At 55.1% G+C, this 22678-nt stretch overlaps 1 protein-coding gene across 1 annotated transcript in view; it reads right to left on the reverse strand.

The window, feature by feature from the left end:
- MYH14 (myosin heavy chain 14) overlaps nt 1-22678 on the reverse strand; it is an 80987-nt gene that overhangs the window by 55250 nt on the left and 3059 nt on the right. The window contains exons 2-9 of the mRNA XM_039247143.1: nt 20273-20429; nt 19595-19622; nt 19362-19464; nt 16721-16813; nt 16256-16319; nt 13370-13468; nt 12503-12643; nt 1164-1259 (exon numbers count right to left, since the gene is read on the reverse strand). Of these exons, the coding sequence (XP_039103074.1) occupies nt 1164-1259; nt 12503-12643; nt 13370-13468; nt 16256-16319; nt 16721-16813; nt 19362-19464; nt 19595-19622; nt 20273-20429 (781 nt within the window). The remainder of the gene's footprint in view (nt 1-1163; nt 1260-12502; nt 12644-13369; nt 13469-16255; nt 16320-16720; nt 16814-19361; nt 19465-19594; nt 19623-20272; nt 20430-22678) is intronic.

Below are 22678 nucleotides of genomic sequence, written 5' to 3' on the forward strand. Positions count from 1 at the left end.
CACGGTTCGTGAGTTCGAGCCCAGCATCAAGCTCTACACTCTCTCTCTCTCTCTCTCTCTCTCTGCCCCTCATGGGATTCTCACTTTCCTCTCTCTCTGCCCCCTCTCTCACTACTCTCCCTCTGTCTCTCAAAGATAAGAAACAAGGAGGGGGGGCGCCTGGGTGGCTCAGTCAGTTAAGTGTCTGACTTCGGTTCAGGTGATGATCTCGCGGTTTATGGGTTCGAGCCCCGGGCAGGGCTTTGTGCTAATGGCTCAGAGCCTGGGGCCTGCTTCAGATTCTGTATCTCCCTCTCTCTCTGCTCCTCCCCCACTCATATTCTGTCTCTCTCTATCAAAATTAAATAAAACATTTAGGGGCACCTGGGTGGCTCAGTCGGTTAAGCATCCGACTTCGGCTCAGGTCATGATCTCACGGTTCGTGGGTTTGAGCCCCACATCAGACTCTGTGCTAACAGCCAGCTCAGAGCCTGGAGCCTGTTTCAGATTCTGTGTCTCCCTCTCTTTCTGACCCTCCCCTGCTCATGCTGTCTCTACCTCTCAAAAATAAATAAAACATTAAAAATTTTTTTAAAAAAGAAGCAGAGATATTTCCCTTTTGATAAAAAAAGGGATATCAATTATAATTCTGCTTTTGAAAAGGAAAAAATAGGGGCGCCTGGGTGGCTCAGTTGGTTAAGCATCCAACTTCAGCTCAGGTCATGATCTTGCGGTTCGTGGGTTTGAGCCCCACGATGGGCTCTGTGCTGACAGCCAGTTCAGAGCCTGGAGCCTGCTTCAGATTCTGTATCTCCCTCTCTCTGGCCCACCCCTGCTCACGCAGTCTCTCTCTCAGAAATAAATAAAACTTAAAAAAAAATAAAGCATATACGCGAAGCACAGAGGCCAAGAGGAGATGAGCCCAACGCTAATGGCAATTTTCTCAGAGGAGCCAGGATGGGGGCGGGGCGGGGGGAGGGGCTTAGGCTCCCTGGTGGTGTTCAAACCTTCAGCAGAGGTCGCACCTTTTACAAGGAGGAAGAGAGCCAAAGCGGATATTTTGGTAAGGGACCCGCACGGCTTGGAGGCGCGCTCTGGCGGCAAGCGGGGGGCAGGGGGCCGCTCAGCGCTGCGGGGGTGGGGGGCTAGGCAGGGGCGCGGGCGGCAGGGTCAGGCGTGGTTACCTGTGTTGTCAGGCATGGAGGCCTGATCGTTGTTCCGTTCCCGCCTCAGGACGACGTTGCCGAACTGGAGAACCGCGGAGACCATCCGCAGCATGGCTGAGGGGCGGAGAGAGAAAAATCGCGTGCAGCCCAGACTCTGATGCGCCTCTCATCCAGCCCCTTAGATCCAGCTTTAATGCGGCGCCTGGGCGGCTCGGTCAGTAAGCCTCTGACTCTTGATTTCGGCTCAGGTCACGATATCCCCATTCACAAGATCAAGCCCCGAGTCCGGCTCTGCACTGACTGCATGGAGCCTGCTTGGGATTCTCTCCCTCTCTGTGTCTCTGCCCCTCCCCTGCTCGCATGCACGTGCACTCTCTCTCACTCTCAAAATAGACATTAAAAAAAAAAAAAAAACAACCCAGCTTTAAAACCCTATGTCAAATTACACCACAACCCCTCAGCTTAAAATCCATCTGTGACACTGGGCAGCTCTTAAAACGTACGAACGGATAAATGAACTCTGGATTTTGTATTCGAGGTTTGTTTCAGCACCATTTGGTGTCTGTTCATGTCATCCGATTCATAAAGCAATGAATGTAAAATTTAAAAGGACTTGGGGAAATGAAGAAAGCCTTTGGCAATATGAACAAATCTCTAAAATACTGAGTGAAAAATGCAAGGTACAAAATCCGGCATACCACTCTCTACATTTTAAAAAGGGCGGGCGCCTGGGTGGCTCAGTCAGTTAAGTGTCTGACTTCCACTCAGGTCATCATCTCGCAGTTCATGGGTTCAAGCCCCATGTCGGGCTCTGCACTGACAGCACAGAGCCTGCTTGAGATTCTCTCTCCCTCTCTCTGCCCCTCTGTCTCTCTCGCTCTCTCTCTCTCTCAAAATAAACATTTTTTTTTAAAGGCAAAAACAGGGGCGCCTGGATGGCTTAGTCGGTTAAGCGTCTGACTTTCGCTTAGGTCATGATCTCGCAGTTCGTGGGTTCGAGCCCCGCGTCGGGCTCTGTGCTGACTGCCTGCTCAGAGCCTGGAGCCTGTTTCAGTCTGCGACTCCCTCTCTCTCTCTCTGACCCTCCCCTGCTCACGCTGTCTCTCTCTCTCTCTCTCCTAGAAATAAATAAAACATTAAAAAAAAAAAGGCAAAAACATAAAAAGTGCAGTCGGCTCTCCTCTCATTTGTGCTAGTCATGTTCTCGGCAGCCACTGAGAACATGAATTAGCAAATGCAATCAAATGTGCTTCTGGGGAAATACAGGGTTTTGTTCTTGTGACCTCTGGTCACGTTTTCATCAACTGATCAATACATCACCTTGTTTTAATTTTTTTAATGTTTGTTTATTTTTGAGAGAGAAAGAAGGGGGAGATGGAGTGCAAGCAGAGGAGGGGCAAAGAGAGAGGGAGACACAGAATCTGAAGCAGGCTCCAGGCTGTGAGCTGTCAGCACAGAGCCTGATGCGGGGCTCGAACTCACAGACCACGAAATCATGACCTGAGCCAAAGTCTAAAGCTTAACTGACTGCGCCATCAGGTGCCCTTACATCACCTCATTTTATGCATCTTTCTATTCAAATATCCCTTTTCTAATATATAGTGTTGCTTCGTCCACATCAAGTTCACGGCCAACAGTTGTCTAACGGGAGCCGGAAGGAAGCTTATCTAATATATGTGTTTTCTCTGTGGGACACACAACAGCCTTCTTGCACTTGGGGACATCTACCAGCAAGAAGCCTGATGCGTGGGGGTCATTTTACACAGTGAAGCCATCATCCAGCAGAGCACAGGAACGTGAAAGCCGTGGCACTCGGGGCCGGCGACAAGGACTGGTTTATGACCTGAGCTGAGACGAGAAGGCAATGCACTGCTTCATGGAACCCCAGCCGCGTGTGCGCACCGGCAACTCCCAACTCTCCACTCCCATGTGAAAGACGCACCGATCACAAAAGCACCAGGAGTGCTGGTCTGGGGGGTTATGGATAAATTTAGCGAGTAGGCGAGGTCACAAATGCAGAAATCGTCAAAGAGGATGGACTGTCCCCACCTGTCAGCACAGAGCTTCCAGAAATTTCGGTCGTGGTGAGTGGACAGTGCTGCCCCCTAGAGCACATCGCAGGAACTCCCAGGGGCGGCTGGCATAAAGACGGAGGTCCCGGGGCCACTCGTGGGGTGTCTCTGGATACCACAGGGCAGGTAGGGACCCCAATGACGATGCCCTTCTGCGCCCTGAAGAACCGCCCCCAGCCGTGTGGCTCCTAAACGTCCCAGTGGACATTCTTGTCCGTGACAAAATGGTTTGTAATGGTCTGAGACAACCTTCACTGGTTTATGCATAAACACAAGTGTTTTGTGTTTGGATTTGATATGCGGCGGGTTTTCCGGGAAGGCGGCCACGATGAAACCCCAGGGGAGGCCGTGGTTGGTTTTGTTCAGAATTTTATCAAGATTTGGGAACCCTCTTGGGGCGCCTGGGTGGCTTAGTCGGTTAAGCGTCCGACTTTCGCTTAGGTCATGATCTCGCGGTTCGTGGGTTCGAGCCCCGCGTCGGGCTCTGTGCTGACTGCCGGCTCAGAGCCTGGAGCCTGTTTCAGAGTCTGTGTCTCCCCCTCTCTCTGACCCTCCCCTGCTCACGCTGTCTCTCTCTCTCTCTCTCCTGGAAATAAATAAAAATATTAAAAAAAAAAAAAAGATTTGGGAACCCTCTCGTCTGCCACAGCAAAGCTGGCACGCGGCACGAGAGTGGGGCCGGAAAAGGCGCCAACGTGGGGCTGGGTCTGTCCCTGCTGCTCTCCCGGCGACGCTCCGGACCCGTGCAGGCGCCCGGCATCCCCATCGACCGCGCATTCCAGAACGTGACTTCAGGGCTCCTCGATTTATGTCCTCTCCCTCCGTGCCAGGTCCTGTCCCAAACACTTCCAAATGAACTCACTTAAGCTTCTTAACTCTGCGAGGCAGGCCCCACGATAACATTTTACGGGGGAGGAAAACCCCGTCACATACGGGGAAACCAAGGCACAGCCAGGCGACCGACTTGAGCTCACCAGCCTCGGAGCTCAGATGCAGCCTCGCACAATCCGCCTCCACCCTCCGCATCCTTAACGGCTGCGTCTGACTTTCCTTCCTTCCTCCAGCATAAAACCCGAATGTAAACACGGATGTGTGGCCCACGTACAGAAAAGCGCACAACTCACACCCGTCCAACTCGCCGAGGGTTTACGGAGCCTCTGAGAAGCCCCTTCCTGGCCACTCGCTGAATGTGGGCAAACTCCACCGTCATGGCCTTGAGCAGAAGACGGACACGAAAGCCCACGCACGTCTGGGTCTGTTTGTACCACAGGCAGGAACAAGGGAAACAGCTCCAGGCTGTCGGACGCCACAATAATGCTCCCATTTGGGGGTGGGGGGAGGGACACGAGAGGACTTCCAGGTGCCACTTGTACCTGGCGTTCGCCTGCAGAAAGCTGCCAGACTGCATGCTGAGGCCCTGGGCACATTGTTTTGGGTGTCTCCGCTTCTACACTGTTTACTTCGAAAAAGAGGGTGGGGGCCGGGGGAGGGAGGAGCACCCTTCGGAGATACTCCTGCCAAAAACGCGTAACTTGAATCTAATCACAAGGAAACACGCCTGAGTTGAGACAAAACAACTGGTCTGTAATCTTCAAAAGTCTCAAGGTCACCAGAGATAAAGAAAGAATAGTTCCAGACAGACGGAGAGTAAAGTGTGCTAGATATGGGCTGGGGAAATGTGTGTGCAGGGGCGTGTGTGCGCAGGGGTGTGTGTGCGCGCGTGTGTGCACCCTTGTGTATGTAAACTAAAAAACTTTTGCGAGGTGCCTGGCTGGCTCAGTTGGTGGAGTGTGTGAGGTTTTTTTTAATGTTTATGTATTTACTGAGAGTGAGAATGGGAGAGAGGCTGGAGGGGGTGGGATGGGCGGAGAGAATCCCAAGCAGGATCCATGCTGTCAGCACAGACCCCAAAGAGGGGCTCGAACCCCCAAACTGTGAGCTCATGACCTGAGCGGAAATCAAGAGTTGGATGCTTAACCGACTGAGCCACCCAGGTGCCCCTGGAGTGTATGACTCGTCATCTCAGGGTTGTGAGTTCAAGTCCCACAATGGGTACGGAGGTTACTTCAAAATAAAGTCCTTAAAAAAAACCAAACCTTTTTTGCTCTCAAGGACATTATTAGGAAAATTGGCATAAGGTTTGTAAAAACACATTTTTGTATGTTATAAAGGATATCGCTGGGATAGTACAGTCCGTGAATGAGATAACCGTACTAATAGTGCCAACACTCACTTCCTGATGATGGGACCATCCTGTGGTTACAAAAGAGAATGTTTAAAATTTTTTTTCATGTTTATTTATTTTGAGAGAAGGGAAAGAGAGAGAATCCCAAGCAGACTCCACATTATCAGCCCAGAGCCTGATGTGGAGCTCAAACCCACAAACTAAGATCATGACCTGAGCCGAAATCAAAAGTCAGATGCTTAACCGACTGAGCCCCCCAGGCACCCACATAAGAGAATGTTTTTTAAAAATATGCACTGACCGATTCAGCAGGGTGTTAGGCTGAATAATGGCCCCCAGAGAGGGCCACATCCGAGTTCCTGGAATCTGTGAATGCTACCTTGGCCTTCACACGTGTGATTAGATTAAGAATGTCAAGATGGGGACATGCCTGGGTGGCTCAGTCAGTTAAGTGTCCTGTTTTGGATTTCAGCTCAGGTCATGATCTCGCAGTTTGTGAGTTCAAGCCCCGCGTTGGGCTCTGTGCTGACATCGTGCAGCCTGCTTGGGATTCTCTCTCCGTCTTTCTCTGCCCCTCCCTTGCTCACTCGCAGTCTCTTTCTCAAAATAAATAAATAAAACTTTTTAAAAAATGAATGTCAAGATAGGAGATTTATTCCAGATTACCCAGGTAGACTCTCACTATCGGGTCCTTATGAGAGGGAAGCAGAGAAAGGGTGCCTGGGTGCCTCAGTTGGTTAAGCGTCCGACTCTTGATTTCGACTCAAGTCATGATTTCACGGGTTTGTGAGTTCAAGCCCCACATCAGGCTCTGAGCTGAGAGGAGCCTGCTTAGGACTCTCTCTCTCTCTCCCTCTCTCTCTGCCCCTCCCTGGCTCATATGCTCACTCGCTCTCTCTGTCTCAAAGTAAAGGAATAAACTTAAAAAAAAAAAAAAAAAAAGGATTTGGTGTCTGGAATTAAACAGGTTGCATGAATTAAAATTGTGCATATGCTAGAAACCACTGAACTGTGCATTTCACAATGGTGAACTTCATAGTTACGTGAATTCCATCTCAAAGAAAACCAAAGGCAGATGCTGACTACACTTGCGGTGAACAGTGACTAATGAACCGACTGTCAAATCCATACGCTGTACATCTAAAACTAATATAACGTTCAGTAAGAATAAAAATAAGTTTTTAAAAAAACCCAGGTTTTGATATAGATTGCAGGGCACAACAGGGTGTGCAAAAAATACTGATTTTCTCCATCTGCACCGAGATGGTAATCCCTGTGGAAAGTACCTGTTCCTTCCTCATCTCCTGACCATGTGCTCTGTATACAGTTAGTGCTCGATAAATGTTTTCATGAATGCACTTGCGCTTGCCTGTTTCCAGGGAGGAATTCCTTCCATGGCCCACACTACTTCTGGGATTCAATCTAACCCCTTATCAGGGTCTTCAGCACCATGTCCCCGACCCTCACAGCTCCTCAGGCCCCAGGGTCCCCTGGCTTACTCCAAGCAGCCACCCAGCCCCTTTCTGATTCCTCCGATGCTCTTCCTTGCCGCAGGGCTTCGCCTCAGACGCTACCCACACCTGGAGACCACCCAGCACCATCTCCGCCTGGTTAACTCTTGCTAGATTGTCAGTGCTCAGCCAAGGGCCATCTCCTCCGGAGGCTGCCCTGACCCTCCCCGGACTGTGATGGAAGCCTGTGACATGTGGTCACTGCTCCATGCACCTTCCATCAGTCCCCCTTCCACGGGCTCAACTTTAGTCCACGTGTGTAACTGGACGTTTCCAGGTCTGAGCATTCCACGGGCCAGGGGCTCGTTCTGTTGTGGCCACCGTGAGTTCCGCCCAGTGCCTGCAGACGTCTGGCCCACAAACGCCCTTGCGGGTTAGATGACTTGCTTTATTAATGAATAAATGGCAAAGAGTTAACTTGCGGGGGACACGTTACTGGATGTAGGAGTTTGCAATGTGACCTTGGACAAGCTGGGTGACCTCCTGGGCCTTAGTTTCCCAGGCTGAAAAGGGAGAGGGGCTGGGTTCAGAGATCTCTGGTTCTGTCTTCCTGGGGTCAGGGCACTGGGTAGGTGGGGACAGCCAGGAGCCCTGGCAGCTCTGGGAGTCTCCCCGGGGACCACGGGGCACCTTTCAGAAGATAAGTAAACATGGACATCTCCCTATGGGCCTCTGATAGCATCATCACCTAACAAACCGAATGATCATTCATTCCTAATGTCAGCTCAGACTAAGCCCAGACTCAAGTCCCCCCAGTGGCCTTTAAAATGGCCTCTTGGGGCGCCTGGGTGGCTTAGTCGGTTGGGCGTCCGACTTTCGCTTAGGTCATGATCTCGCGGTTCATGGGTTCGAGCCCCGCGTCGGGCTCTGTGCTGACTGCCAGCTCAGAGCCTGGAGCCTGTTTCGGTCTGTGGCTCCCTCTCTCTGACCCTCCCCTGTTCACGCTGTCTCTCTCTCTCTCCTAGAAATAAATAAAACATAAAAAAAAAAAAAAAAAAATTTTAAAATGGCCTCTAAAAGGGGTGCCTGGGTGGCTCAGTTGGTTGGGCGTCCGACTTCGGCTCAGGTCATGATCTCACGGTTCATGGGTTCGAGCCCTGCATCAGGCTCTGTGCTGACAGCTAACTCAGAGCCTGGAGCCTGCTTCCAATTCTGTGTCACCCTCTTTGGCCCTCCCCTGCTCATGCTGTCTCTCTGTCTCTGTCTCTGTCTCTCTCTCTCAGAAATAAATAAAACATTAAAAACATAATTTAAAAAATAAAATGGCCTCTGACAGTTGACTTAGGAACTTGCACTGGTGCCAAGCACCCGGGTGAATTTGACACCTGAGAAGCTGGCAGTTAGCTCTCGCTGGTGACTTCAGACCAGCCGATGGCAAGCAAGCCCAGGCCAGCGGAGGAAGGGGAATGGGGTCATGACGCTGAGTCCTCCTCACGGGAGCGAGAGCACACCTTCCCAGGTGCCAGGCTCCCTGCACTTTCCCAGAGAGGGTCCGGTGAGCTTCCCAGAGGCACCCACCTGACTCCCTAAAACTGGATCATGGGCTGGCTGTGGTTAAACCACCTCCTTGTCAACTGGGGTGAATCCCAGGGAAGACACCCCACCTCCCTGGCCCTCTATCTCCTCTTCTGTCAAAAAGAGTCTATGAGGGGCGCCTGGGTGGCTTAGTTGAGCTTCCGACTTTCGCTTAGGTCATGATCTCACGGTTCGTGGGTTCGAGCCCCACGTCGGGCTCTGTGCTGACTGCCAGCTCAGAGCCTGGAGCCTATTTCGGAGTCTGTACCTCCCTCTCTCTCTGACCCTCCCCTGCTCATGCGGTCTCTCTCTCTCTCTCTCTCTCCTAGAAATAAATTAAAAAAAAAAAGAGTCTGTGAAAAGGTGACCAGCTGGCTTCACTCCTTGTCAATAAAACACTAAATAAAACTACGGGGCCCCATCCACCTACGGCACCAGCAACAGCCCAAAAGCTTACAACAGTGGCTGCTGGGGTGCCCGCAGGGAAACAGCCCTCCAGGGGACACGTGGGTGGAGACGGAAACTAGCGCCACCTTCTGGACGGCGATGAGATGGACTCTCCACAATACAGAAAACACTGTGGGGGTGGGGTTCGAGGTGAAACCCAAAAAGCTACAAGTGGGTGAGCGATTATTGGATGTGGTGCCCATAATACAAAGATAAAAATCAAACTATTCGCCTGACACCACGTGGACGAAAAGAAGCCAGTGGCTAAGGCCAACGCATTGTGTGATCCCATTTACACGGAAGGTCCAGGACAGGCAAATCCAGACAGGATGGTTGCCGGTGTCTGGCGGTGGAAACCAGCAGCTGACCGACGGCAAAGGGGGAGCAAGTTACCTTTCTTGGGCCGCTGAACATGTTCTAGACTTGACCATAGAGAAAGAAGCACAATTCTGTGACTAGACTATAAGCCCCTGACTTGTGCACCTTAAACAGGAGAGTGTTACGGTAGGGGAATTATAGTTCAATAAAGCAGTTACCTGGAGGCGCCTGGGTGGCTCAGCTGGTTTAGCGTCCAACTTTGGCTCAGGTCATGCTCTCATGATACCTGAGTTCAAGCCGCCGGCTCAGCTCTGTGCTGACAGCACAAAGCTTGCTTGGGATTCTCTCCCTTTCTCTGCCCCTCCCCCACTCTTGCACACGCTCTCTCTCACATTAAATACTTATTTACTTATAAATAAATAAACTTAAAAAAAACTTACAATTTTGTTAAAGCTGGGTTAAAGACAAAAACCTCCTTAGATCCAGCATTTGGTTTCTAAGAACTAATCCTACGATTCTGTTAACACGTGAGCACAGAGATCTACTTACAAGGATATTCTTGGTACCTCTTTTTTTGGGCAGTGGGTCCATTCTAAAAGCAATGGGCGCAAATACCTAAAGGTCTGTCTGCAAGGGTCAGAGGCTGGTTAAAAGAATCATAGCCCAGGGGCGCCTGGGTGGCTCAGTTTGTTGAGCATCCGACTTCAGCTCAGGTCATGACCTCATGGTTTGTGGGTTCGAGCCTCACATCGGGTTCTGTGCTGACAGTGCAGAGTCTGCTTGGGATTCTCTCTCTCTCTCTCTCTCTCTCTCTCAAAATAAATAAATACGCTTTAAAAAAAAGTTTAAAAACTTTAAAAAAATAAAACATGAAAAGAATTGCCCTTGCCCACCGCACAGTGGGGGCAACCCTTGGTACCCCCCAGGGTTACCTGAGGTGACCTGGGTCAGAGGCCAGGCCCCCCTGTGGCAGCCATCTAAATGTGTCTGCCAGCTGCCCAGGGAGCAGAGCAGAGACTCACTCTCAGGCAGGCAGAGGAAGTTACGCAACTGCGGTTGGGAAATCGGGCAGGGAAGGCCTGAGACCCCATGTCAGTTCACCCAGGGAGGCCGGCCAGCGCGCAACCGGGGCAGGCAGGCAAGCTGGCCTGGGTTTCCAGCCCTCCCAGCTGGCCCTGGGGCCAACGACAGCTCCCTGGGCCTCCCGCAGTGCCGGAGGCCAGAGGAGAAAGAGACCGGACCCTCCACTAAACCCTAGACAGAGGGGTCTTTCTCCACGGGAATCCAAGGTCACGCGAACAATGAAAAGTCAGGCAGCCTCGAAGGTCTGAGGTCCCCCTCTATGCACTTGGTATGGGCTGCATCGTGCCCGCCCCCCACAAACAGATATGCCAAAGTCCTAACCCCCAGGACCTCTCAGAATGTGACCTCATGTGGGTACTGACTCATCGCCGATGTAATTCAAGTCCAGATGAGATCGCCATGGAGCAGGGTGGCCCCTGATCCAACGCGACAGGTGTCTTTATAAAAGGGGGGAGCTGAACGCACAGATGTGCACACGGGCAGAAGCCACGTAAGGACGAAGGCGGAGATCGGGAGAGGCTTCTCTGGGCCAAGGAACACCGACGACTGCCAGGAAACCAGCAGAATCTGGGAGGGACGCGGGGAGCAGGCATATCCCCCCGGGACAAGGCAGCCCTGCTATCACCTCGGCTCACACTTCTGGCCTCCAGAACCGGAGACCAGAGGTTTCTGCCATGGAAGGCGCTCGGGTTGTGCTTTGGTACAAGAATTACAAACATAGTATCTGGGGCGCCGGGGCGGCTCAGTCGGTGGGGCGCCTGACTTCGGCTCAAGCCATAATCTCACAGTGTGTGAGTTCGAGCCCCACATCGGGCTCAGAGCCTAGAGCTGCTTCAGATTCTGTGTCTCCCTCTCTTTCTGCCCCTCCCCTGCTCGCATTCTGTCTCTCTCTCTCAAAAATAAGTAAAACATTAAAAAAATACAGTACCTTGATATAACCACTGTCAGAACACACTAGCTGGTGAAGAAGGTTGGGGGGGCGCGCGCGGGCAAAACATTACAACACGGGTGATGAGCTGAGTATTTTACACAGTGTCGCCCAGAGCAGACCAATCAAGGCCACAGTCAGGGCCTTCCCTGTACCTTTGCCTCAGCCTCCTCCTGGCCTCCAGTGTGTCCTCCATACAGCTCAGGGCAGCCTCTGCTCCGCTCCCAGGTCTCCCATGGCTCCTCTGTGCCCTCAGGACAAGGTCTCAGCCCCTCAGGCTGGTGTTTGAGGCCCCTTCTATGCCCTCGCCCTTCTGTCACACATTAGACTGAATCCACTCTACAAGTTTCAAGTCTTCAAACGGGCCACTCCTTTCCTGACTCAGGGCCTTTGCACAGGCTGACTGTCTTGGCTCTTGACCATTCCAGGCTCTTCCCTCTGAAAATTAATGAGGGAAACTTCACTAAAGCAGACTCTGGAGACTGGGAAGAGAAGCTAGAAGGGGAGCCAAGCTACTCAATGTCAAGTACAGACACCAACAGAAGAATCCTCAATTACAGGACCCAACAGGGAAGAGCATACACTGCATCTCCTACAAGAAATCGCCACCTCCAGAGCACCCGGGGGGCTCGGTTGAGCGTCTGACTCTTGATTTCGGCTCAAGTCATGATCTCACGGTTCAGGACGTCGAGCGCGTGTCTGGCTCTGCGCTGACAGTGCAGTCAGAGCCTGCTTGGGATTCTCTCTCCCTCCCCTGCTCATTCTCTCTCTCTCTCGCTCTCAAAATAAATAAATAAACATTGAAAAAACAAACGGAAAGAAGTCGGCCGCCCCAGTAACTGAGGCAGACACAAACCGTCCTAACCTGAACTGCTTTTCTCCAAACAACTTTCATTCAAAACCAACCCCTCCCGACTTCCTTCTCTCCTCCAAAAGGTAGCATTCCCGTCCTTCGCTGAATCTGTCTATGGTTTTGTCGTAGCTCGCTCGTCCCGAATTACAGTTCTCTCTGCTATTCCTGAGTCGATCCATTTTGCTGGCAAATGAGCCAACGGTTTTATTTTCGGGTTAACACCCTGGGAATACCGGTCCTCACACTCTCAGCTCCTCGGACCTTTGCTCAGAGGTCACAGTCGCTGTGTCCCCTTCCCAATCCCCTCCTTAGAGCGGCAGCTCCTCCCTCCTCCAGTGTCCCCCCCCCCCCGTTCTTTTTCTCCAACCCAGGACTGTCCAGGTTCCCCGCCCACCCATGCGGTGTCCCAGCCCCACCGGTAGCCGGGGGTTCGGGGCTCACTCACAGGTGATTTCCTCCGGGGTGAATCCCAGGACCCTCAGCGACTCCAGCGTCTCGTGGAAGAGCTCCCGCTCCTGGCCCGGAGAGGACGATGGCCCGTTGGTCAGGAAGCGGTAGTTGGAGCAAGGCTCCAGGAGGAGGTCAGCTGCAGGGTGTAACGAGCGGAGGCCAAGGTCAAGGGCGAGCAGTGGAGTCAGACTCACGTCCCAATGGCCACGATGACCACCCTTGGGGCAAGCACTGCTTCCCCACTGGGAACCTCAGTCTCTTCCTCTGTCGAATAAGCGAGGACCCCTTCCTCACAGTGGAGCGCGTGCTTAGCACACATCAGACCCTTTCACCTTCCCTCCGTCAGGAGAGACTGTCAAGTCCGTAACTGCGCAGGGCAGGCAGGAGCTGCAGAAGCAACGAGTCCGCGGGGGCCTGAGTTCGCCGCGGCAGAAGGCGCATGGGTCCTGGAGCCGCGGTGGGGGGAGGGGGGCGCCGGGAGGCAGCCAAGGCTACGGGGGTAGGAGCCAGCCTGCAAAGGAGCCTCGGGGCAGCGGGACCACCATGAAGGAGAGAGCCCCGGACTCTGTTCGGCCGGAGCGCGGGAGGAGCAGAGAGGAGACAGGAGGAAGCTCAGGCAGGTGGCGGCGGAAAGGGGAGGACAGAAGAGGCAGCACGTGCACCTGGGGCAGCGGAGCCATGCAGACCAGGGTCACCACGGCCGTGGCCATGACCGCGGGACAGCAGGATCCGCCAGCAGCGTGGGCAGGGCAGCGCCCAGCAGGAGTCTGACTCCCAGCAGGTGCAGGGCCTTCCACTTTGAAGCCAGCCGCCCACCCCGGGCTCCCTCCCTCGCCCGGAGCACAACCCGCCCTGCGCTGACCCTTGAGCTGCTCTCCTGCGCCTCCCAGCAGCTGGTAGAAGATGTGGAAGCTGCATTCATCCTTGGCTTGGCGGATGGCCCTCGACTTCTCCAGCAGGTCTGGGCGGCCAGGAGTCAAGTGCCACAGGGAAAGGGTGGTGACGGACAGGGAGGTGAGACCACGCAGTACCCCCCGGACCCACGCTGCTCCCCACTGCTCTCCTGTGAAGCCATGGAGCTGTTCACAGCCCGGGCCGGCATCCTTGCCACTAAGCGGAAGAGTGGCCTTGGGCCTGTCACTCAAGCACCCGCGCCTTGGTTTCCTCATCTGCGCAAGAGGCTCAACACATCACGTGGGGAAGAGCTGCTGTGAGGGCAGGGGCGTTATCGTGTGTCTGATGCCCACAGCAGTGCAGTTAACTGCAGCGAAGAATCTCTCTGCCCATTGTCCCCCCCTCCCCCCCCGCCTGCCTCAGTTTCCCCATATAGATACCGGGGCCACAGGCTCCTCCCTTCTGGGAGTCACACAGTATGTTCACACACTAAAAACTGGCAAGCCGCACTAACGTCAAATCAAACACATGATGACGTGTTTGTCCCTCGTGCCCCACGCTCTCTGACCGCAAAGCACCTATTTCGCGTGATGGCTGTAACAGAAGACCCCCCCTTGGGGAGCCCTGCCCAATGTCAGCTGCAAACCACTGACCAAAAGGCCTAGGTCGCCAACCTGCACAGGTAAGAAGGAGAGGACCCGGGGAAGTGATCCCAAGGCAGGGTAGGGTTGGGGGAGCACAGCCTCCGGGCCTCGGTTTCCTTTTCTGTTAAATGGGATGATAGCAGTATCTGGCTGGCAGGGCTGCAGAGAGGGGAGCTGGGATCTGAGCTGAGGGTGGGAGCTCTCAGAACAGCACAGGCTGCAGGCCAAACCTCAAGAAATTTTGATCATGCTAGGGGGCGCCTGAGTGGTCTGGTCGGTGAAGCATCCAACCCTTGGTTGTGGCTCAGGTCACGATCTCGTGGCTTCACGGGTTCGAGCCCCACGTCAGGCTCTGTGCTGACAGCGTGGAGCCTGCGTGGGATTCTCTCTCCCTCTCTATCTGTCCCCCACTTGCGCAGTCTCTCTCTCTCAAAATAAACTTAAAAAAGAAAGAAAGAAAGAAATTCTGGTCATGCTGACGCTGGGGCTGAGGGGTCAGGCTGGAGGTGGTCAGCCTGGAGGTGGCGCCCACCGCCGTGAGCACTGGTCCTGAGGCAGAGGTGGCCGTGCACGACAGATGTGCCTGGAGGGGCAGCTGGAACTAGAAAGGGAGGGTGGACAAAGAAAGTTCGCATTCAGGGGCGCCTGGGTGGCTTAGTCGGTTAAGCGTCCGACTTTCGCTTAGGTCATGATCTCGCGGTTCGTGGGTTCGAGCCCCGCGTCGGGCTCTGTGCTGACTGCCAGCTCAGAGCCTGGAGCCTGTTTCAGTCTATGACTCCCTCTCTCTCTGACCCTCCCCTGCTCACGCTGTCTCTCTCTCTCTCCTAGAAATAAATAAAACATTAAAAAAAAATTAAAAAAAAGAAAGTTCGCATTCGAAAGCAGGCGGAGAAGACAAATGTTCCTCCCCGGCCCCACCCCCCACCCCCCGGGACCACAGGGTCAGAGGAGGTACGAGAAGGCGGGATGGCGGGGCAGGAAGAGCTGTGCACTCTAAAAACCTGCAGGTGCTGGTGGCTCTGGGGGACCCGAGCCCAAAAGCCCCAGGCAGCCCCCAGCAACGTATTCCAACCATTAACTCCTAACGAGGACTGCACGTCCCGGAAGGCTCACCATGTGGTGGGCGCCACGCTACGGGCTTGATCCCCACTGTCCTACAGCCCTTCAAGGGCAGGTTCTATGATCCTTCTCCTTCCACAAAGGGGGAAACTGAGGCACGGAGTGGTCAGATAACATACCGAAGGTCCTGCGCCCACAAAGCGGCAGAGCTGGAATTTGAACCCAGGAGAGTGTGATTTCTTGGCCCCTCCTCTTGAATTCTGCGCTCCTGGAGCGCCTGCGTTTGATCTTTTCAATTTTTCCAGTGTTTTAATTTACTTTTGATAGAGAGAGACAGACACAGCGTGTGCAGGGGAGGGGCAGAGAGAGAGAGGGAGACACAGAATGGGAAGCAGGCTTCAGGCTCTGAGCTGTCAGCACAGAGCCCGACGGGGCTCGAACTCATGAACCGCGAGATCGTGACCTGAGCCGAAGTCGGACGCTTCACCACCTGAGCCACCCAGGCGCCCCATGAACTTTTAAATCCCCACTGAGCTCGCAGGCAGCCTATGATGGGCAGGGTTGACACACAGGTCTGAGACAGCCTGCTCACAAGACAGCCCCTGGCTGGCGTCTGGGAAGCTGGATTTCGGGAAGGTTCCCAGCACTCCCTGACCGACAGGGTCTCCCCACCCCTAAGTTGTTTGTGCAAACAACGTGGTTTCTGCCAAACACCTGCTTTCCTGCAGGGAGTCGGGAGTTCTGGAACATTCTAAGCCAAGGGCGCCCACACGACCAGCCCCCAGTAAAAACTGCAGCCGCTGGTGAGATCTGTAACAAGCGTCCCCAGGGGACATGTACTGTCACATCTTGTGGATTGTGTGTGACTCCACAGGGAGGGGGCTCTGCTCTGGTCTCCCCCACACTTGCCCCATGCGCCTTCTCCCTCTGCTGCCTGAGCTCTGTGTCCTCTCTCTCCAGGGGGAGGGGCTGCATCTATGCCTACCCAAGGTTCCTTTCCCTTCCACAGGGGGGAAACCAAGGCACGATTTCTGAGCAGCAGGGAGCCAGGCATCCCCGTGTGTGTGAACAGCTGTGTCCTGTAAGCACGGAGATCCCAAGGGCCACCCTCCCCGACCGCCGGGGGCCCCTCAGACGCTATGAGAGGATACACGTCTCGATGTTGGCGCCCACGATGTACCCGGCCACGTCGAAGTTGATGCGGATGAACTTGCCCTGAGAACGAAGGGGTTACGAGTTAGCTGAGGCTCCTCCTGCACCCCCCAGGACCTGAACAGCACCCCTAACCCCCACCTGCCCCTCCCAGAACTACGGCTGCATTTCAACTTTCTCTCTCCCCCCACGTGAACCCCATCCTGATCGTGAGGTCCCAGCCAGGGGCTCCCTGGGAATCCAAGGTCCAGGCGCCTTTGACAGCTTTCCTCAGGCCCCAGCCCCTCCTCCCTCAGACCCAGGAGTTCAAACCCCAGGTCCTCCTCCTCAGACTCAGGGGTCCTGGCCCCCAGCCCCTCCTCCCTCATATATTCCTTCCCCTTCACCACCCCCTACACCCCTACCTCCCATCTCACTGACCCTGCAGCCAGAGCCCCCCCCGGCCCCCCCTCCCCAGCACTCACAAATCGGGAAGAGTTGTCATTCTTCACTGTCTTGGCGTTGCCGAAGGCCTCTAGGATGGGGTTGGCCTGAAGAAGCTGCCGCTCTAGCTCACCCTGCGGGGCATGATGGGAGACAGCAGGTCACAACGTGGCAGTGAGAGCAGCGCAGGGGTGAGGGTGAGGGGGCTGGCCCAGCAGGGGGTCTGTGCTCCGCTGCCTGGGGCCTGCTTTCCCCGAACCCGGGTCATACGTGGCGGGGTGGAAACATAACGAAACACAAGGAAAGTCAGTTGCAGATCACAACATGATCCCTTGAGAGGGGCCCCTGGGGGCCCAGTCGGTGAAGCGTACGACTTTGGCTCAGGTCATGATCTCATAGTTTATGAGTTTGAGCCCCGCATCCTGCTCTGTGCTGACAGCTCAGAGCCTGGAGCCTGCTTTAGATTCTGTGTCTGCCCCTCTCTCTGCCCCTCGCCCACTCACGCTCTGTGTCTCTGTCTCTCAAAAATAAACTTTAAAAAAATAAAAAATAAAAATAAGAAAAATCTAAGGAAGCCTAGTTGGTTCCGTCTGATAAGCGTCCAACTCTTGGTTTTAGCCCAGGTCACGGTCTCATGGTTTTCATGAGTTCGAGCCCCACATCAGGCTGTCCACTGACAGCAAGGAGCCTGCTTGGGATGCTCTCTCTCCCTCTCTCTGCCGTCCCCCACTCGCTCTCTCTCTCAAAATAAATAAATAATAATTTTTTTAAAAAGAAAGAAAAAATCTATACTATCAATATAAAGTGCTTCAAACTCTGGCACATAGTAGGCCTTCAAGAGACCATAGGTCCCTTCCCCAGCCAGGGCTGCCTCATGGGTCAGGTCTGACTCTCAACTTCCCTAGAGCCATGTCCGCGTCAGGAGCAGAGCAGGTGCTCAGTAAACAGCAATCCCCTCCCCTCCCTCCGGCGAGGCTCTGAGGCCATCGACTAGTTCTCTCCACCCCTGCGAGTCCTCAGACACCAGCCTGAGCTGGGCGCACGCAGGGGCCTGCAGTAATGACCACACGGGTCTCCGAGCTGTGGGAACTCCACGACGCATGGCAATTTGGTCTCTGGGCTGCTTCACGTTGGTATGTGTGGCCACTCCGCACACACACACACAGGACAGCTAACGTAAACAAGCCATCGGTGAAGCGTGCGACTTCGGCTCACGTCATGATCTCACGGTTCGTGGGTTTGAGCCCTGCGTCGGGCTCTGTGCTGACTGACAGCTCAGAGCCTGGAGCCTGCTTCAGATTCCGTGTCTCCCTCTCTCTCTGCCCCTCCCCTGCTCACACACACTCTCTCTCTCTCAAAAATAAATAAACATTAAAAAAAATGTTAACATAAACAAGCTGTGTGGGCCATGGTAGGGCTGGACCACAGGTAGCATGGAATACGGGTGTATGTGTGCAGTAGGGACCCAACAGCACGGCACAATAGCAGTGGGGGCCTGCGTGCACCCAGGAGGACTGCAGTGAGTGACAGCACGGAGCCCGGCATGCACACAGTAGGGCTGCCTTGTGACAACACAGAGCCCGGCATGCACACAGTAGGGCTGCACTGTGACACCACGGAGCCCGGCATGCACACAGTAGGGCTGCCTTGTGACAACACAGAGCCCGGCATGCACACAGTAGGGCTGCACTGTGACACCACGGAGCCCGGCGTGCACACAGTAGGGCTGCATTGTGACAGCACGGAGCCCGGCGTGCACACAGTAGGGCTGCATTGTGACAGCACGAGGCCCGGCACACACACAGTAGGGCTGCATTGTGTCAGCACGGAGCCCGGCACGCACACAGTAGGGCTGCACTGTGACAGCACGGAGCCCGGCATGAACACAGTAGGGCTGCACTGTGATACCATGGAGCCCGGCATGCACACAGTAGGGCTGCATTAAGTGACAGCACAGGGCCTCGCATGCACACAGAAGCAGCACCCGGTGGCCAGCAGCACCCTGGGCCTGTCTGCCAGGAAGACATGGGCTGGGCTGATGGGGGGTGGGGGGAGAGGAGGGGACATCAGGGCAGGACTTGAGGTGATTCCCTGCTACTCACATAAGACACGGTGACGGCAGCCTGAGGAAGTCACGGGACACGAGACACGGACCGGGACACAGACCGGGACGCAGCACATGGAACATGGACAGACACACAGGTGAACCGATGGTCCCAGGTGGAGGGCAGGGGGGCGGGGGGGGGCAGGGAAAGTGGGCGGGCGGGGGGCGGGGCGGCCCGGGTTAGAATCTACTCCTTCCTGGCAGCAGGACCTTGGACAACCAACTTGGCCCGCTCACCAGGCAGGTCAACGTAAGTAAAGGGACCGGCGCTGCACGGACGCTCCCTGATGAAGTCAACTGGGGACCGCAGGTGCTCAGATCAGGCCCGACACGTAGTAGGTGCTCAAGACTGTCAGCACCTACCACATGCTGGGTGCTGTTTCACAGGCTAAGGGGGCCCTCGAATTTCCGTTTCCAGGCACACAGTAGGTGCGCAGGCGGCACGGCAGCCAGTTGAAGGCTCACAGCTGTGGCCCTCCATACGGGAGGCAGGGGATTATGGGGAAAAGCGGAGCCTGAGATGGAGGGGGCACTGCTGGTGGCGGGGTCCAGAGCGGGGCCCAAGGCAGGTGACTCACCGGTACGCCTGGCTCCTTCCTGCCCTTCGGGGACGACGCCACGTGGGCGAGGTACTGGATGACCTTCTTGGTGTTTTCTGTCTTCCCAGCCCCGGACTCTCCGCTATGGGGGAGAGTGCAAGGGGGAGGCAAAAGGGTTGACCATGATGCCAGGTTAAGGCCTGCCCATTCTAAGCAGAGCCACACCCAGCCAGGACCCTGCCTCCTCCAGGAAGTCCTCCCGGATTACTCACGTGCAGAGAATGGACTGATCCTCACGATCTGTAAGAGATAGAGGGGGACATGTTACCCAGAGGGTCCCTCTAGTGAGACCTTGGCTCCTTATACCAAACCCTTTTCAAAGGGGCTAAGGAAGCCTTTTGCTCCCAAAAAAGGGTTAAAATTTTGTTTTTAATGTTTGTTTATTTTTGAGAGAGAGACAGAGCACGAGCAGGCGAGGCGCAGAGAGAGAGGGAGACACAGAATCTGAAGCCGGCTCAGAACTCATGAACCACAAGATCATGACCTGAGCCGAAGTCAGACACTTAGCGGACCGAGCCACCCAGGTGCCCTGCCTGGGCACCTCTGTGCAACCTGACCAGCTGTACCCGGCAACCCCATGTTGCCCGTCACCTACGGGACTGACATTAATTCCGTGACAACGAAGATCGTGTCCACAACACAGATGCTGCATGAATGCACACTAAGAAGCAGTGTCTGGAGAAAATGCTGCAGAGGCCTGGGTGAACAGAGACGAACAGCAAAGCACCTGCCAGGCAGGACCCGAGCTCACCCGCTCAGCCCGCCATCATGGCTCCTCCTGCTCCACAAAGAAGCCTCACGGAGTCTCAAATTCCTAACCTGTCATCTTATCGTGACCCCCAAAACGACCCCTAGGAAAGACATGTCCACAGTCCCCGCCCCGCACTCACCCTGGAGCATGCTGCGGTAGGCCCCCTCGGTCACCGCGTACACGTGGGGTGGCACTTCGTGGCGCTTCTTGCCGCGGTACATCTCCACAATGGCCTCCGTATAGATGGGAAGCTGCTTGTATGGATTGATGACCACACAGAAAAGGCCAGAGTACGTCTGTGGTGGGCAAGAAAGGGGAGGGCTTCAGCTGCCTGCCCGAGGCCCAGAGGGCAGCATGGGACTGCCCGTGTACAGCTGGGCAGGTTGTGCACTGCACAAGGACATCCATCAAAGGGGTCGCCATTCATACCATGACACCACAGATTTGAATGTTTTTTGCAAAAGCTGATGGTAGAAGAGAACCTTTCCAAATGGCATGAAGGTGCTGTATGGATGGGGATTCACCCTGAGAGAGAATGTGGCCTTTACAGCCAGCCAGATCTGGGTCACAGCCCATCACACGGAAAACGACTGTGTAGAAGCTCATCCGCGTTACCCTATATAATGGCAGAAGACTGGAAGTGACCTGCTTTTGTATTCTTTTTTTTTTTAATTTATTTAGGTAATCTCTACCTGCAATGTGGTGCTCGAACCCATGATCCCAAGATCAAGGGCTGCATGAGCTTCCCACTGACCCAGCGTGCATGTTCTTACAATGGATTCCTACGCTACTCTCCATGTACAGCTAGAGAATTCTCTCCAAAACATTATCAAATAAAGAAAACAAGGTGAGGACCGACGTGGGGCTCGAACTCACGAACCGTGAGATCACGACACGAGCCAAAGTCGGAAGCTTAACTGACGGAGCCCCCCGGGCGCCCCGCAAGTCCGCAGTCTCTACTGGAAACAGACTCGCGGGCCCTCGTACGCGACGGCCTTGGTGGTCCACTCTCACTGGGGGAAATGCTACATTTCAGGGTCAAGGTGCGTGGAAATGAAGATGTGATTCTTCTTGCGTCTGAGTTTACGTTTTCCCTGAATTCATCGTCACCCGGGGGTTCGGGGCCCTGCGAACAGGCTCAGATCCGTTCCAGCTCCCGCAGAGCGTCAGGCAGACAGAAGGCACCGAGGCCACAGAGAGGCGACAGGATGGCTAGAGAGCTGGGAGGCCACCGAGCGAGACGAAGCCCGAGAGCGAGCCGGCGATGCCAGCGGAATTGCCTGGCAAAATGAGCCAGACAGTTGGCCGCCCGGTGGCCTGGCTGCTTAACTATTGAGCCACTCGGCTATTTGGCCAGCAAGCCAGCTACTTCGTTGGCTTTGAGCACAAGGGCGGCTTTAAGCTCAGGCGGCTCGAGCTCTGGAGCAGAGCAGGGTGTGGCCACCACAGGCCGCCCGGCTGCCTGGTGCCAACCTTTTAATAGTGGGAGGGTGGGTGGCCAGGCGGGAGTGGAGCAACCGGTTTGCTGGGTGTCTGCCGTCCCTGCCTTGAAGAGCGGCTCGCGGCTCCGGCTTGGCTCGCGGAGGGCGGGGCGGCCAGACCACATTCCCTGGGAGGGTATCTCATGGCTCCTGGTGCCCCGGCCCCCACTCCCGGCTGGCAGAGGAACCCCCTCCCCACGCCCCCTTCTGCCAGCCACGCCTCGTTGCCAGGGCGACACCCCCCCACGCCCCATGGCAACCCAAGCTGGCTGCCAAGGCCAGGGAGCAAAGGGCAGAGGCAGGTGCACGCAGAGAGGGTTGGGGACGCCGGGCGTCAGGGGGCAGAGCTGCGGACACCCGGTTGGAAGGGTCTGGAGCAGCCGCCCCAGCCCTCGGGGCTCCGAAGCTACCCAGCCCAGCGCCTCTCTCCCAGCCTCGGTCTCCTCCCCACCGCAGAGGCGGTGGGGATTGAGGGAGGTAATGAACAAACCCAGCCAGTCCAAGGCGGGCCCGGAAAAGGCCCTCCCGACACGGGCCCCAGACTCTCGCATTACCCGTCCCACCTGGGAGCTAAGCGCTCGCTCAGACCTGGAGGCCACGTCACCCTGGGTTTCCAGCGGCGTGTGGCTTCTCCGAGCCTCAGTCCCCAGGCCTGGGAAATGGGGCTTTTAGCCCTCACCACCTAGAAAGATTCTTTTTTTTTTTTTAATGTTTATTTACTTTGAGAGAGAGATAGACAGAGAGAGAGGGAGAGAGACAGTGCCAGTAGGAAACAGGCAGAGGGAGAGAGAGAGAGAATCCCAAGCAGGCTGCGATGCGGGGCTTGAACTCACAAACCATAAGATCATGACCGGAGCTGAAACCAAGAGTCAGACACTTAACAGACTGAGCCCCCGGGGGGGGCCCCACCACCTAGACAAATTCTGAGAGTGGACCCCCACGATGCGTCTTCCAGCGCCCACCGAGCAGAGCAGGGAGCCCGGCGTGCGCTCCACACATGGCTTCCCTTCCTGCCCAAAGCGTCCCAGCGAAGGGACTGAGGCCCTCAGCGACGCAAAGCCAAA

This window comes from Hyaena hyaena, unplaced genomic scaffold (assembly GCF_003009895.1).
Source record: "Hyaena hyaena isolate Hyena2069 unplaced genomic scaffold, ASM300989v1 scaffold_9, whole genome shotgun sequence".
NCBI classification, from domain to species: domain Eukaryota; kingdom Metazoa; phylum Chordata; class Mammalia; order Carnivora; family Hyaenidae; genus Hyaena; species Hyaena hyaena.